The sequence below is a fragment of the Triticum aestivum genome, chromosome 3D (genome assembly GCF_018294505.1).
Source record: "Triticum aestivum cultivar Chinese Spring chromosome 3D, IWGSC CS RefSeq v2.1, whole genome shotgun sequence".
NCBI lineage: Eukaryota > Viridiplantae > Streptophyta > Magnoliopsida > Poales > Poaceae > Triticum > Triticum aestivum.
Window position 1 is genome coordinate 218,101,692 of NC_057802.1, and position 13,181 is coordinate 218,114,872.

The 13,181-nt window shown below is 42.7% G+C and overlaps 1 protein-coding gene and 1 long non-coding RNA gene across 16 annotated transcripts in view; one reads left to right on the top strand and one right to left on the bottom strand.

Moving 5' to 3' along the window:
* Positions 1-265: 265 nt before the first annotated feature.
* LOC123078275 (tetratricopeptide repeat protein 5) overlaps positions 266-13,181 on the bottom strand; it is a 32,771-nt gene continuing 19,855 nt past the window's right edge. For 6 of the 15 annotated variants that reach the window (XM_044500727.1, XM_044500726.1, XM_044500723.1 and 3 more), the window contains 8 exons: positions 11,464-11,558; positions 11,266-11,319; positions 11,021-11,176; positions 9,932-9,989; positions 9,724-9,838; positions 2,057-2,126; positions 1,529-1,600; positions 266-602 (listed from right to left, as the gene is read on the bottom strand). In XM_044500727.1, the coding sequence (XP_044356662.1) occupies positions 486-602; positions 1,529-1,600; positions 2,057-2,126; positions 9,724-9,838; positions 9,932-9,989; positions 11,021-11,176; positions 11,266-11,319; positions 11,464-11,558 (737 nt within the window). In that variant the 3' untranslated portion in view covers positions 266-485. Of the gene's footprint in view, positions 603-1,528; positions 1,622-2,056; positions 2,127-9,242; positions 9,453-9,723; positions 9,839-9,931; positions 9,990-11,020; positions 11,177-11,265; positions 11,320-11,463; positions 11,559-13,181 lie in introns of those variants that run through there. The other 9 variants (XM_044500729.1, XM_044500724.1, XR_006437303.1 and 6 more) reach the window with 8 other exon arrangements.
* LOC123078277 (uncharacterized) lies at positions 2,964-4,013 on the top strand. Its single transcript, XR_006437308.1, has 3 exons — positions 2,964-3,214; positions 3,755-3,819; positions 3,940-4,013. It is a non-coding gene; the product is annotated as an uncharacterized lncRNA (long non-coding RNA).

The window sequence follows — 13,181 nt, forward strand, 5'->3', positions numbered from 1 at the left end:
TTTGTTTGCTGACTTCTATAAAAATTATTATGCCAACGGTGTACTCTACAAAAAGTATTTACATGGAATTATAGGCATAATGAGTGGATGGACATCAATTAATAACCTTTTTGTGTACACTTTCTCTTGTACGCCTAAAAGTCCAGTACAACAAATAAGGTAATAATTGGGTGTTTTTGTCACGACCCGATCGAGAGGGGATCAAGAGGGGAAAGGAGATCAGGGGAGAGGAAGAGGAGCAGGGTAGGTGAGAGCGAGAGAGACGTGAGGAAGGGGAAAGTAGTTCATCTATTTTCTCATTGCCATCATCTGTCCACTCACACGGTTACAAGTAGGCTACAGCTGGCGTAGCACACACGCACACCCCTGGCAGGTGGGTCCCAGCCCAGCCTCCCCGCTAACTGGTCGTTGCAAGTTCAGGTTCTGCACTTGCACTCTTCAGTCCGCTGCAGGTTCATCTGCAGGCGTGACAGTTTTGCCAACAGTTATGGTTTATGCTGAGCCCGAATTGAAGCCCGGGCAACATGATGAGCAGCTGGAGCTTTCTCGTTGATAATAATTTGTTCTGGGAAGTCCACACGAATTGACTTGAACTTATAGCGCTGTTTGACATGGAAGAAAAGACCATGTAAATACTGAGCATAACAGGTTATGAAGCTGGTAGCATCACCACAAAGAACACTACTAAGCCATATTTTCCTCGACTACCTTTATTCGAAAACAGTCAAATTACTACTCATTCAGAAATATGATGTTGATTTAGATTAGTCAAGTGAAAATAGCGTCTTTATATTCATTCAGAAATAGAATTTGTAATGTTTAATAAGGTGTCCATATGAAAAGAATCGTCAATGTTGCATACTAGAGCCCCGCAAAAAAAAATGTTGCATGCTAGAGACCATGTCTATAAGACCCAGAACAGCATGTATTGGTGAAGAGGGAGTAAAATGGACAGTAGATTTGTCTCCTCCCCCACGTGAGATTCTGAAATAAACTCAGGTGGTTGAGATTTCACAATTAAGAATGATCTTTGTAATCTAGTTTCTGCAGGAACAGGTTATCCGGAGCACGTCTCATGTGCACTACACGCTGAAGCCCTGGCCATGTTGCACGCTATAAATGCTACTGCAAGAATGGGATGCAGTCAAATCATATTGGAGACCGACTCTATGGTGCTAAAGCAGGTGGTTTCAACTCAAGATTGCAATTCAGCTGCGCTAGGTTCTCTGTTTCAGGAAATAAAGCTCTTGATGTTGTTAAATTAGGTACTTGCCCAAGATCATGTAATGTTGCTGCGCACAATTTAGCTGTATGGAGCTGGGTTAGGGAATGGCAACTTTGAAATCTCGGTTGGCCATTTTCCAGACTTTGTAACGAACTCTGTAGCCGGCGACTCTGCCGGCATGTATTAGTTTAATCGAATACTAGTTGTTCCTTTCAAAAAACACCAGTAATGAGAAGAAAAAAAGGGCAGAAGTTTAATGATAGGTTTATGAAGAACAGGAGGAGGATGGTATCAAAGGTATACCTGTTCTTTCCAAGATATATCTAGGATTTTGTAGTATGGTTCCAGCAGTACCACTCGATCGCCTTCTTTAATCTATGGCATACAAGGATTACACTAGAATGGTTACATAAAATACAGTACCAGCAAGAGCAACTTGGGGAACTTCAATATCGACGGGCTTGGTAGCTATTTAAATAGTAATGAATTCTGGGACAACAAAAACTATTGGCACAAGAAGGACATTGGATCATACTCCCTCGTCCGGAATTACTTGTCGCAGAAATGGATGTATCTAGACGTATTTTAGTTCTACATACATCCATTTTTATCCATTTCCGCACAAGCAATTCGGGACGGAGGGAGTATGTTTTAAGATTGCTCTTAGTAATCCCAATGGTGTGGCACTATAACAGCATAGACACCAGTTTATGTTCCATACATTTGACGCTTAAGCATGCAAGCACAGCTACACCCACTAGGATAAAATCATGACGCAGTATCTCAATTTCTCATATAAAAATTATTCAGCAGTGATATGAGAGATCTTACTGCTTCATTCTGTAGCCCGTAAACTGATAGTATGAAATAAGACTGATCCAAGTCACATGTTAAATAATACCTGAAAGACCATAAAATTGTTGTCTCAGTGGAGTGTAGCATATAACTTTACGTATGAGATAAAAATCCATGACAATAAGTTACGCGTAAAGAGCGGCCGATGGGCTATGCCACCTGGATTTTTACTGTGTCGTAGAGGAATAGACAAAGGAGGTGAAAATGCATCGAACCATCGATCCTATTCCTGTCCTCGTCTCCTCATTCGCCTCTCTAGTTTTGTCCTCCCTCTAGGAGTGGCGGCTAGGGTTACCGCGACCGCCGTCGCCGCTGCCCCATTCCCCATCCCGTGATTCCTCTCCTTCTCCCTCGTCTGCCGCTGCCACCCACCACTCACCAGCGCTATTCCCCACAGCCACCGCCACCACCGGTGCCCCCACCCCTTCTCCCCTCCCCTCACGCTCTCCCCATCACCGGTGGCCTCCTCCTCACCCTAGATCGAGCAGCTGGTCCAGATCCGATGCAGGCTCAGATATGGTACGCCCACAACGCTGCTTCAGCTTCGCCCCGTGTTGCATCTCCGCCTCCCAGCAGCACCATGATCTGGTCCTCCCCGTTCACGGCTATCAGCAGGAGACGGAGCATGGCGCTGCCAGCGGGAGAGGCGCCCTTCTGCGCGAGCGTGGCCACTTTTCCCCGGACGTCTACTTCGTCGAGGAGGTCATCACTGGATACGACAAGACCGACCTCTACATGACATGGCTCCAGGTACATGGTCTACACAGACACACAAATCCCATACTTTTTGATTTCTCTGGTTTGCTTCAGATTTATTGATCGATATGTTGGATGCGTCGCAGGCAAATGCAATGTGGAGTCCGCAGGAGAGGAACACACGGCTGGAGAACAGTACATGGGGGATCTGGAACCTCGCGTCACCCACGTCGACCAAGACGGGCCATCATGGTGAGTTCGACGGGAGTCGCGACATCGACGACATCCAGATCAAGCCCGGCTCCTCCTATATCTGGATCGACCGTTGCTCCCTCGATGACTACGACGACGGGCTATTGACATCATCAGCCAGAGGCGACGTTGTTGTTTTCCTTCCGGGACTCCAGAGTTCAGACGCCCATGGGCGTGGACTTGTGTGTGAGTGATCATGAGCTCTACTCTTCTTGAATTTTTATTTGGTGCATTGGAGAGAGTTTTAGACATGCCGGGCGTCATGCCTGTCAAACTGGGTGAAGCGTTATGCACAAATTAAGATGCTCACGTTCCAGTGATTTGCTAGAAGCAGCACTAGCCAATTTTACATAGATTTTCAGTGCATCAAGATGTGATGACTTGAACCAAAACCCGAACAAAGCCAAAATGTGATGATACATGTTTTGCTTCGAGACCAGTCTTGCTGCTTAACTTGAAAAATACCTATATTTTGTCACAAACTAGATGGGTTGAGTGATTCTTTGTTGGTGAAATGATCTGCCCAGATAATTAGATAGTGATAGTTAAAATTGTGTTGTGTTATTATTTTTGTTTTATCATGGGAAGAAGCCAAGCTTAGCAGGCGGGCAGAGGCATTAACGCAACATCAGTCTCCTAATCCACGTTTTCTAGAGTCGCCTGGTCCGCATTAACACAACCCACGCAAAAACTCGGCTGCTAATACAACGATGTTCATGTACACAGGTCAAAGTAAGCCACAAACAAACCAGCCCAAAATAAGCCAAGGCAAAAGACCGCCACATGACAAGGTATGTACAGCGTCTGGATTCTTGGGTGGTTTTTGACTGAATGTTGGATGGTGCTACGTGCAAGATGTTGACCTCTGAACTGACACTGGGTTTGATTTTTCTCTGTCACGCTTTCTGCAGGATCTAGCACTGGTAATATCATGCAGGTGTTGGAAGTGTACCTGCCAGTTTTGCTCGGATTGGTTGAAGAGGGTGAGTAATTGCTGCCATTTTTGGTTTTTTTGCTGTTTTGGTTTTGATGCTCGGCAATTCTGTATATTTTCTCCTTTCAGTTATCGTGTAAAATGCGCAGGTAGTGAGTTCAGGCACAGTGTGCAGTTTGTATGGAGTAATCAAGAGGACAAGGTCGAGCTACTTGCTTGCCCATGTCAAGCTTTGACCAGTATTTACTTCTGTCTTCAGCTCTAACATGGATCAAATTTTTGATTGCAGGAGGCGCTGTCTGAGCTGCACTTAATGGCCATGGTCTGCTTGCTGCAGGCCAACTCCCTGCTTTTTCCAAGGGCTTACGGCGAGGGTATAGCCCACGGGTCTCTGAAGGCAGCCTTACTAACTTACTATAAACTGAACTGCATGTAAACTCATGGTCTGGCAAGTTTATGCATTTATGAATTGGAGAATGTTCATCACCTGATGTGTGCTTCATGCCGATAACTAATGCATCATTTCTTGATAATGTACATACAGAGCAAACGTGCCACGGTAGACGTTTTCTTGAAACCATCTGGCTACTTGGATTGCGCGATCAAGTGCTCCAACATACACCATCAGAATTAAGGTAATCTACTCTTAAGCAGCTCGCCAGATAAATTGAAGATTTTTCTTTCCACATTTTAAAATATAATTATCTCGTAGCTCTGAATCATTGTTTATTTTATACAACTGAGAAGGATGAACTCCATTGTGCTGTCAAGCATTACAACAAGATGAACCCACTAATCTATGTGAAGCTGTACACACACCAGGTAATATTTCTATATGTTCTTGGATGATTTTCTTTTTTGCATGGAACACATTTTATCTCAACGAGTATTCTGCTTTGAGTAATCGGGTTTCAATTCCGTATTCATCGATGAAAAATGGTGTGCTTGATCTGAGGTTGTACACCTTTAAACAGTCAGTTCTCTTCATGCTAGATTTGCAGTTTACTTGATAAAATTAGGAAAGACCGGTTATTTATGACTTGGCACTAGCTGGTTATCCCATTTTATTTTGGCATTTTAGCAGTACCATTTTCCTGTTAAAATCTAGGCAACCTTTTCTAAATAGCATATTATCATGCAAAGGTTTTAAGAGCAATCCAGAATAGAGGTCCAACCCTTAATCATGGTTATATTTCCTTCTATGATCTTCCAAGTTTCATGGCATTTTTTGTGTTGTGTCTGTTCCAAGTTTCATGGTATTACTATTTTTGACATATGCAAGAACGCCTTCACCAACTGATGTAGCAAAAGAAAAGTATGTGGATGATATGTACTTTCTGAAAATAATTCCTTCTGTTCTGTTTTTCATTATACATTGATTGCTATTTATGCTTCTTTAGCAGTGACATTATAGTCAATTTGCATTTTCTATCTTTTAGCTACACTGCCAAATCCAACGACTTTGATTTGTTCGTACCATTAGGCTGCAGGGAAATATTACTTTATGTAACATGCACATTTTTTTCTTAATCTGCTGTTGTTGCTTCTCATTTCTGAAATTTTCTTGATGCAACTTCATTTGGATTTATGTGAATAAAAGCGTAAGGGGTCCAGTGGCAATGCTACAAAATAATTCCGGACGTGAGTATCTGGATCGCACTGCTGTTGGTCGTCTCATGTCCTTCGTACATCGGGCTTCTGACAGATCCAAGTCATGGCCTCATGGGGTCCCTTTCTTCAGCCAACTGTAACACTTCTTGTTAGCTTGTCTTTGCTTTTGAATTAATTGTAATGCATCATCTCACCCATTTATGATCCATGGGTGAGTCCTACATATCCCCCTTAGAGGTACCGTTGCCTATGATGGTTCTAGCTCAAATAATATAGTTAGTTCTAAACTCAAATAATATAGTAGTATTTGTATGTTTGATCGATGCGCTAATAATAAATCCTAATGTTATAGCATACACACATATTAATGTAAATAAGTGAGACTAGGACCAAACATGACAGGAGATTGTGCCGACACAAGATAAGTGTGCACAAGCCTGCCTCAGGTGGCGCCCCATCCTCTAGTAGGAACAAAAGAGATGCAACAATCTTGTACGGACTCTGTAAAGGAACAAAGTTGTATAGATTCACATACCTAACTCTATTGTGCTTTGACATCATAAAAAGGGTGCTGAATCTTATCGACAAATATTAAAGGGCACACAGCTGTGCAATGGATTTTTTTTCTATCTTTCTAGTTGAACAAAGATAATAGCTTCTTTAATCTATTCAGAAATACTATTTGGCTTTGACCATACTATATTATTTCTTCTAATTTGCAATTGGTTGCATAACAACTATTCTGGAATATTTCTGTACCACATTTGCTACCTTGAGCATACTATCTATTTGTGAATCTGTGTACTGCGCTTCGAAATTATGTAGTTGTATACGGATTTTGGCATAGCGATCTGAGACCTTGTTTTTTGGCCTTGTACTTCAGCCTTTGGAACTTCTTGGCCCCTAAAAGCACACACACAAACACACACACATTGCTTTTTGATGAGCATGTGAGAAGGACTTCTAAAAATTGCACTAGAAGCAAAAAAAAAAACACTGATCTCGGTGCTTCCTAGTTCCCTCAATCCCTCCCTCTTCGTGCGCGCCGCCACAGGCCGAAGCTTCATCACATCATGTCCGATTATGACTCCCCAAATAGGATAGATGATGAGCAATATCCGTCTATCTAGGTTTGTGGAACTATTTGTATAATTTCATATAGGATACTGAAGTGGAGCTAACTTGCTCAGCAATCCCTTGTGCCCGCCCCTTCGAAGACTCATCCAACCGGCTCCTGTACTCATGCCTTAGGTCATGTTGTACTTCTACATATTTGTCATGAGAACTTACTTTCAGAAGGTGCCCTCTTATTTTCTATGGATTATTTTGTTGGTTGTGTGTAACTTAAACTTGGATGTGTTATTTTCTTTTAGCTTGGAACAATTACTTGGTCTTGTAACATTCAACATAGATAATCTTAGCATGTGATTGATGTTTGAATTCTTGTTGTTTTATATGCGCGGTTGTCTATCTATACTTATCATGGTTTATTGTGTAATTTGGTCATGTGCATTTTGTTGATAGTCTAATTTGGATCTGGCTTGAGGGGTCGCCCAGATTATTTAGTTTTGGTGGTCAAGCTAATTGTTTGAGAATGCACACATGATTGCAAGTACAGAGGCTAGATGCAGCAGGCTGGACGGAACAGAATTGTGTGTTAGAGCTCACGCATGGAGAGAAAGAAGGAAAGAGGTCTGGTTTGGAAAACTGAAGATGGAAAAGATTTTGCATAATCAGCTATTCTGCCAAAACAGAGCTAATATGGAAAGTCTAGTAGTATTGGGCCCAGGCTGATGTTTTTACAGATATAGACGAATTAATTAAAGATTACGAAAAGCCTTTTGGCTTATGTGCCAAGGAAACAGCACGTCAGGAGTCCTACTCCAATTTGCCAAAGGCCAGGCATACCCTTATATATGTGGGTACATGGCCGATTGAAGAATCAATCGATCCTTTTACAACCTTACGTTCCTTTTTCTCCTACGTTCTTTTCTTTCCAGCACCTAGCTCGTAGCTTCTGCCCAGCCCTAGCAACCCTAGGGTTTGGCTAATCTTTGCCGTTTTGCATTGAAAAACGGTCGGTTTACCTCCATGAAAGTGAGGATTCTGTGGTGCTGTGTGGATCAATTTCGCGCAGCAACACATTTGTTGATTTCATTTTTGTTTTTGGAGTGCATGAAACTTAATTAAATAACCATATGTTGCTGAGTTTTTAGACGTGCACAAATAATAATGATGATGGGACTGGTATGGATAGCTCAAACAAAAGAAGATGAGCTCATGCTTATGGATGCCTATTATGTTATGGATCATAACCCAAATACTTGAAGAAAAAGAGGAGAGACCATTATGTACAGCGCAACAGTGGGTCTTTGAAAACCTTAGCGATGCAAACGATTGTTACACAATGTTCGGAATGTACCAGCCTTGTTTTCAAGTATTACATACCACAACTGGTTGAACACTACATACCACAACTGGTTGAACACTACGAACTGAAGTCGACGAGGAATATTTTCATGCATTGGACCAGTGGCGGAGCTACAGCAAGGCTACATGGGCCATGGCCCGCCCAGCTTTGTAGCATTTCCTTCTATGAAAGTCAGCTCATGAGCCCAGAAAAATCAGACATTGGTATTCTTTTGCACTGTGGCCCGACCAATCTTTTGCTGGAAGCTCCGCCAGTGCATTAGACACTACGAACTGGTTGAACATTACATACCACAACTTGTTGACTTCCCGCGTCACACGTGAGGGGGTGTTGAAGCTTAACAGACACGAGAAAAGGGCGAGAGGGAGGCCAGCAGGGATGGGTAGGGCGCGACGAGGTGGAGCTTCTGGCGCGAGGATAAGGCTCGGGGTGGCCTAGGTCGCCTGGGAGACGATCGGCGGCGGAGGACGGCGATTTCCTGTGAGCTCAATCGCGACAGCTGCGGTGCACGAAAGCAGCGGGCGGTTTTGCTGCATGCAGTAGCTGCAGAGCGACGGTGTCATGGTCGGATCACCTCGAGCTGGCAGCGTCTGGGTTGGGCTGCCTCGTGTTGGAGTTGGGGAGCAGGTATGAGCGGACAGCGGCGGCCGGAAAGAAAGAGGAAATCCTATCAAGCCTTCTGCAATTTAGCCCTTTAACTGTTTATTAATCACGTACTATTTCCTGATGTTGGTATGTGTACGGAATAATTTCGAGGGTGTGCAGTAACCGGTTTCGGAGTTCAGGGTTGAGTCTTAAACAAAGCAGTAACTTGAGGGTTAAAAGGTGAACTTCTCTCTTCTAAATATAGCTTGTTCTAACCAGAGGTGGCTCTGACAGGGCCTACACATAGCAACATAGGAGGGGCAGCCACAGCATGTGTGTTGCTCACAAGTGGAGAGGCGTGGTGGTGCAGAGACATGCAGGACACGGGTGGTGGCGGTGGAGGAGGCATGGGGAGGTTGTCACAAAAAATAAACCTAGGTGGCAAGGTGGGTGTGTGGGAAGGCTCCAGCCAAAGTTCCACAAGTGGTGGTTGAATGGGTGCGGGCTCAGTGTTAAGTGCGGGGCTCAGAACAGAGCACTATGTACTGCATTGTATACAGCTGCAAACTCCTGTCCGTTTTGAATCTGTACTGCTCTTTATATGAATTTTAGGGTTACACATTTTGCCAAGAAAGAGCATAACTGCCACCTACCGTGGGGATGGCCTTGGGACCATGTGGATTATTGTGGCGACCAAATAGCATGATGCAGCACAGTGAGTCGCAGTGCATCGACAGTATTGATTTATACTAGTGCAAATCCTGCTCCTCATCTTTACTATTAAGCAGAAGTTCTTAGCTGTAGTTAATCTCACTTATGAGGTGGAGGATCACCGTATAAGGACACCATCTTCTTCGGGAGACCTAACGACCAAATCAGCATATCGTCATTTCTAGTCACGCTAGTACAAAGAGCTCAAAATCCGTACAAACTAGATGATGCATCATAGAGTAATTTTTGTACTGAAGCTGCTAATACAGCAGACTGTTCAAGCATACATAATAAAAATTCATGTTTTATTTTTTTAGATAATTCCAAATGTTCTGAAACAACGCAGTATGATGATAACAAAAATCAAGTTATAATGGAGCAAGCATAAGAAACTTATTGAATTTAAGGACTGAGACAACTTACAGTGGAGCATCATCGTCATGTCTTATCCAAAGAACCACTTTACACACAACAGCAACTGTCTTGTTCAAACCTCCTGATAGGATGCTTATGGTTGCTTTCTTGTGGAATAACTTGACTATGATGGCATAGAGGGAGAAGTTAAACAACAGTAGAACAATTTTAACACAGTATACAACTTCAATGTTCGCAGTGCCAAAAAGAGTATTACAATTGACTTCATTCAGAGATGACACCAATGATGCTGATCTCTTGGGTCGTAGTCGTCCCTGTGAAAGAAGTCATAGGTAGAAACTTTTGCACCAACAGACAAAAAAATAGTTTTGAAAGCACAATAATGGTGTGCTTTAAGTCATTGCATTAGCATCGGAAATAGTTGGGCAAATAAAATTTGAATCGTGGAAAGCATGTGTGCCACTTAGGGCTGTTAATGGTTTGGGCTCAAACCATGAACCAAACCCAGACTAAACTTCCTTCGCAGTTTTCTAGGACCAAGGTCAAGGTCGTGTCAGAACCACTGAACCCATCTCTATCCAGGTGATCAGTCTGCTAATCAGTGGCACCACGGACCTTGTCCGCCACGACAGCGGCAGCTACCAATCTCCTCCACCACAGCCTCAAGGGATGATTCCTTAGACTGGTGACTTTGCCATTGCTGCAGTTGCCACTGTAAGATATTGTTCCATTGTCGCATTCACCACGGTGAGCGCAAAGATGTGTTGCTACGTCACACCAGGAACAGGTGCTGACCACACCACTGATTGATGCTGCTCCATTCAACAACAATCACAAAACGAGTTCAATTAACTCAAAGTTGATGAGTGCGGACAGCAGCCGCCCTCCCTCTCTGTCTGGCTTTCTATTGCCTGCTTATAGGAAACCATCGACCCATATAAACCACTCTCTATTCAAACCCATCAAAGGCATTCACTTTCTGGGCTGGGTTGGTTTTCATCGCAAAACTGATTAAACGGGGGATCACAACAGCAGGCCTATGTGCCACAAATAGTTATATCCTAAGGAGTTAACTAACACTTAAAAGGTACGAGTTATGGGCAAACTGAAACTATAAACCTGACAAGAGCACTCTCACGCTAAAACTGAGCATGGAATTGATGTTGTAACAAATGTTATCATATCATTTCATCTAGGTTGTACTGAATCCCATGAAAATTGTTAACTTCTACATATATGCATAACCATTAAGTAGCATCACACGATCGAGACTAAAGCTCAAATGAGACCAATGAGACAATTCTGTTAGTTCATGTCCAGTGCTGCAGTTTGCAAGTGCACTTACTATAGTTACAGAAGGTACCTTCATTGCATTCTCTAACTTATCAAGGAGATTGATGATCTTCTGAACTTCTATGTCAGCCCTGAGAGCAGGATCTTTTAATGCAGCAGCTTCAAATCCGCGAATGGCACTTTCATAGTTCTCTAAGTATTTGTAAGCCTGAAAGGAACCAAAAATATTATGGAAATGGAAAGTGTTGGTGGAATTTTTAGCTGACTCTGCTACCCATTAAAGATCTGGCTACTCACTGTGGCACAATTATAGTAGAGGTCTGGATTTAGTTTCATAGTTTCATCCTTCTCCTGAAACAATTTATTGAAACAACATAATACATGCTTTACATTTTGAAAGAATGGAAATCGATATAAAAAAATCCATCTCATAATTTAAGAAATTACAATTTGCAAACTAATAAGATGCGCAGAAGCATGACATGCACAACTTACAGCGTTTTGATATGCTTTGATCGAATGATGAAGCCTAGCTTTGTCCCAGGCTCCGCTCGCAAAGAAGCTTGTGAGGTATGCATTACCCAGATTATCTATATACAGAAAAAGGCAAGTGAACGGTTGTTGAAATGGTAATCTTGCTGAAAAAACTGAAATTACATCTCAGAATAGTCAATAGAAGTTGTTTCAGCAAGACAATCATTGGTCATTACATAATGCTAGCCTAAACAAGCGGAGGAAAAAACAGATTTAATGTACTCATAAAGCAAAAGAATAATTTATCTTTTGTTTCTTTCGATACTACTAGTGACCCTGCCCTGTTGGCTCCCTTTTTCTCGAACGACCTGTTAGCTGTTTTCATATATATAACTTCTAGTAATGCCAGGAAGAGAAACCTTTCGCATTTAAATGTGGGTTGAGTACCACTTCGGCTGCGTTTGTCATTGCAGTTAGTTGAAACTATCTTTTGTTTAGAAAGAATTATTCCAGCGCAATATAGTTCAGCAACCACAAACTAAGCCATCATCTAGAAGTGGCGCCTAACTTAAAGAAACTATTCATATGGAATATTCACATATGGCATAATTTGTCCGAGGAGAGATGATTGAGAGAAGGAATATTAGTATTAGCATTGGGGGTGTTAGGGAGTATTAGTATTGGTCTATTGAGTCTGTATTAGTCCCTTGTCCTTCATGTCTTGTGTAATATATTATACATATATGCCCCTTGGGCTATGCAATAGAGATAAGTTGCATCCATAACAACACCTACTACTTCCACAGCCAAAGCACCTTCCACTTCTGCTCCTCCGCCACCACCAGCTCGGTTGCCCCCACAGAGGTTCCAAAGACTAGTGGTGCATAATTCTCCTTTTACCAGTGCTGCTCTTGCACAGAAAATCAAGGAGTAGCTACCGTTCCTTCCCGCCGAGAAGGTCTCGAGGGTTGTGGTGTTGGGCAAGTTTCACTCTATGAGCACTCAAGTCAAACCTCTTGCCAAGGACGTGAAAGCCATCAAGGCACGGATAGAGTATGATGAAGATGCCATGCGATCTAGCGATGATCATGAGCATGATGACATCATGACAGTGACCTGCACCTAGAGTTTGTTGGTGACCACCACCTCCTTTGGCAACCGGATTTTCTTCGGTGACTATTCACCTCTAGTTCAAAAAGATCCCTCGTCAGCCACCACTACCGAGATCAAAGCCATGACCTTCCTCCGGACTCCTTCCATGATCATCAACAACGAGACTGCCGTAAGGGCATCTTCTCCTCCGGATGTTGATCAAGCTTAGTCTAGTGGGACGATAGTCCTCTCACTTTTTGGTGTCTTGATGCCAAGGGAGGGGAGGGTGTAATTCTAGACTAGCTTCGTGCTTTTCGGGAAAGAGCTTTCCAAGGGGGGCAGTTGTTTAGGAGTTAGTATTGTTGAGTTACCAGTCTTGCTACTTTAACTGATTCTTATGACTTGTAAACTCTTAAGTTCCATGTTATGACGTTGTAAGCAACTTTGCACTTGCACTTTATGCTTATGCTTTAGTGCATCTTTTGAGGTCATTAACAAGTGTTTTATCCCATGTTTGTTGCGTGGTAGAGAGCATATTTACATTCTTGTACACACGATGTATTCTCACGGATTCTATAGTATAGAGAGTTTCTCACATTCCCAAAAGATTGTTGTGCATTTGCATTTCAAAAGCAAATTCTAAATAA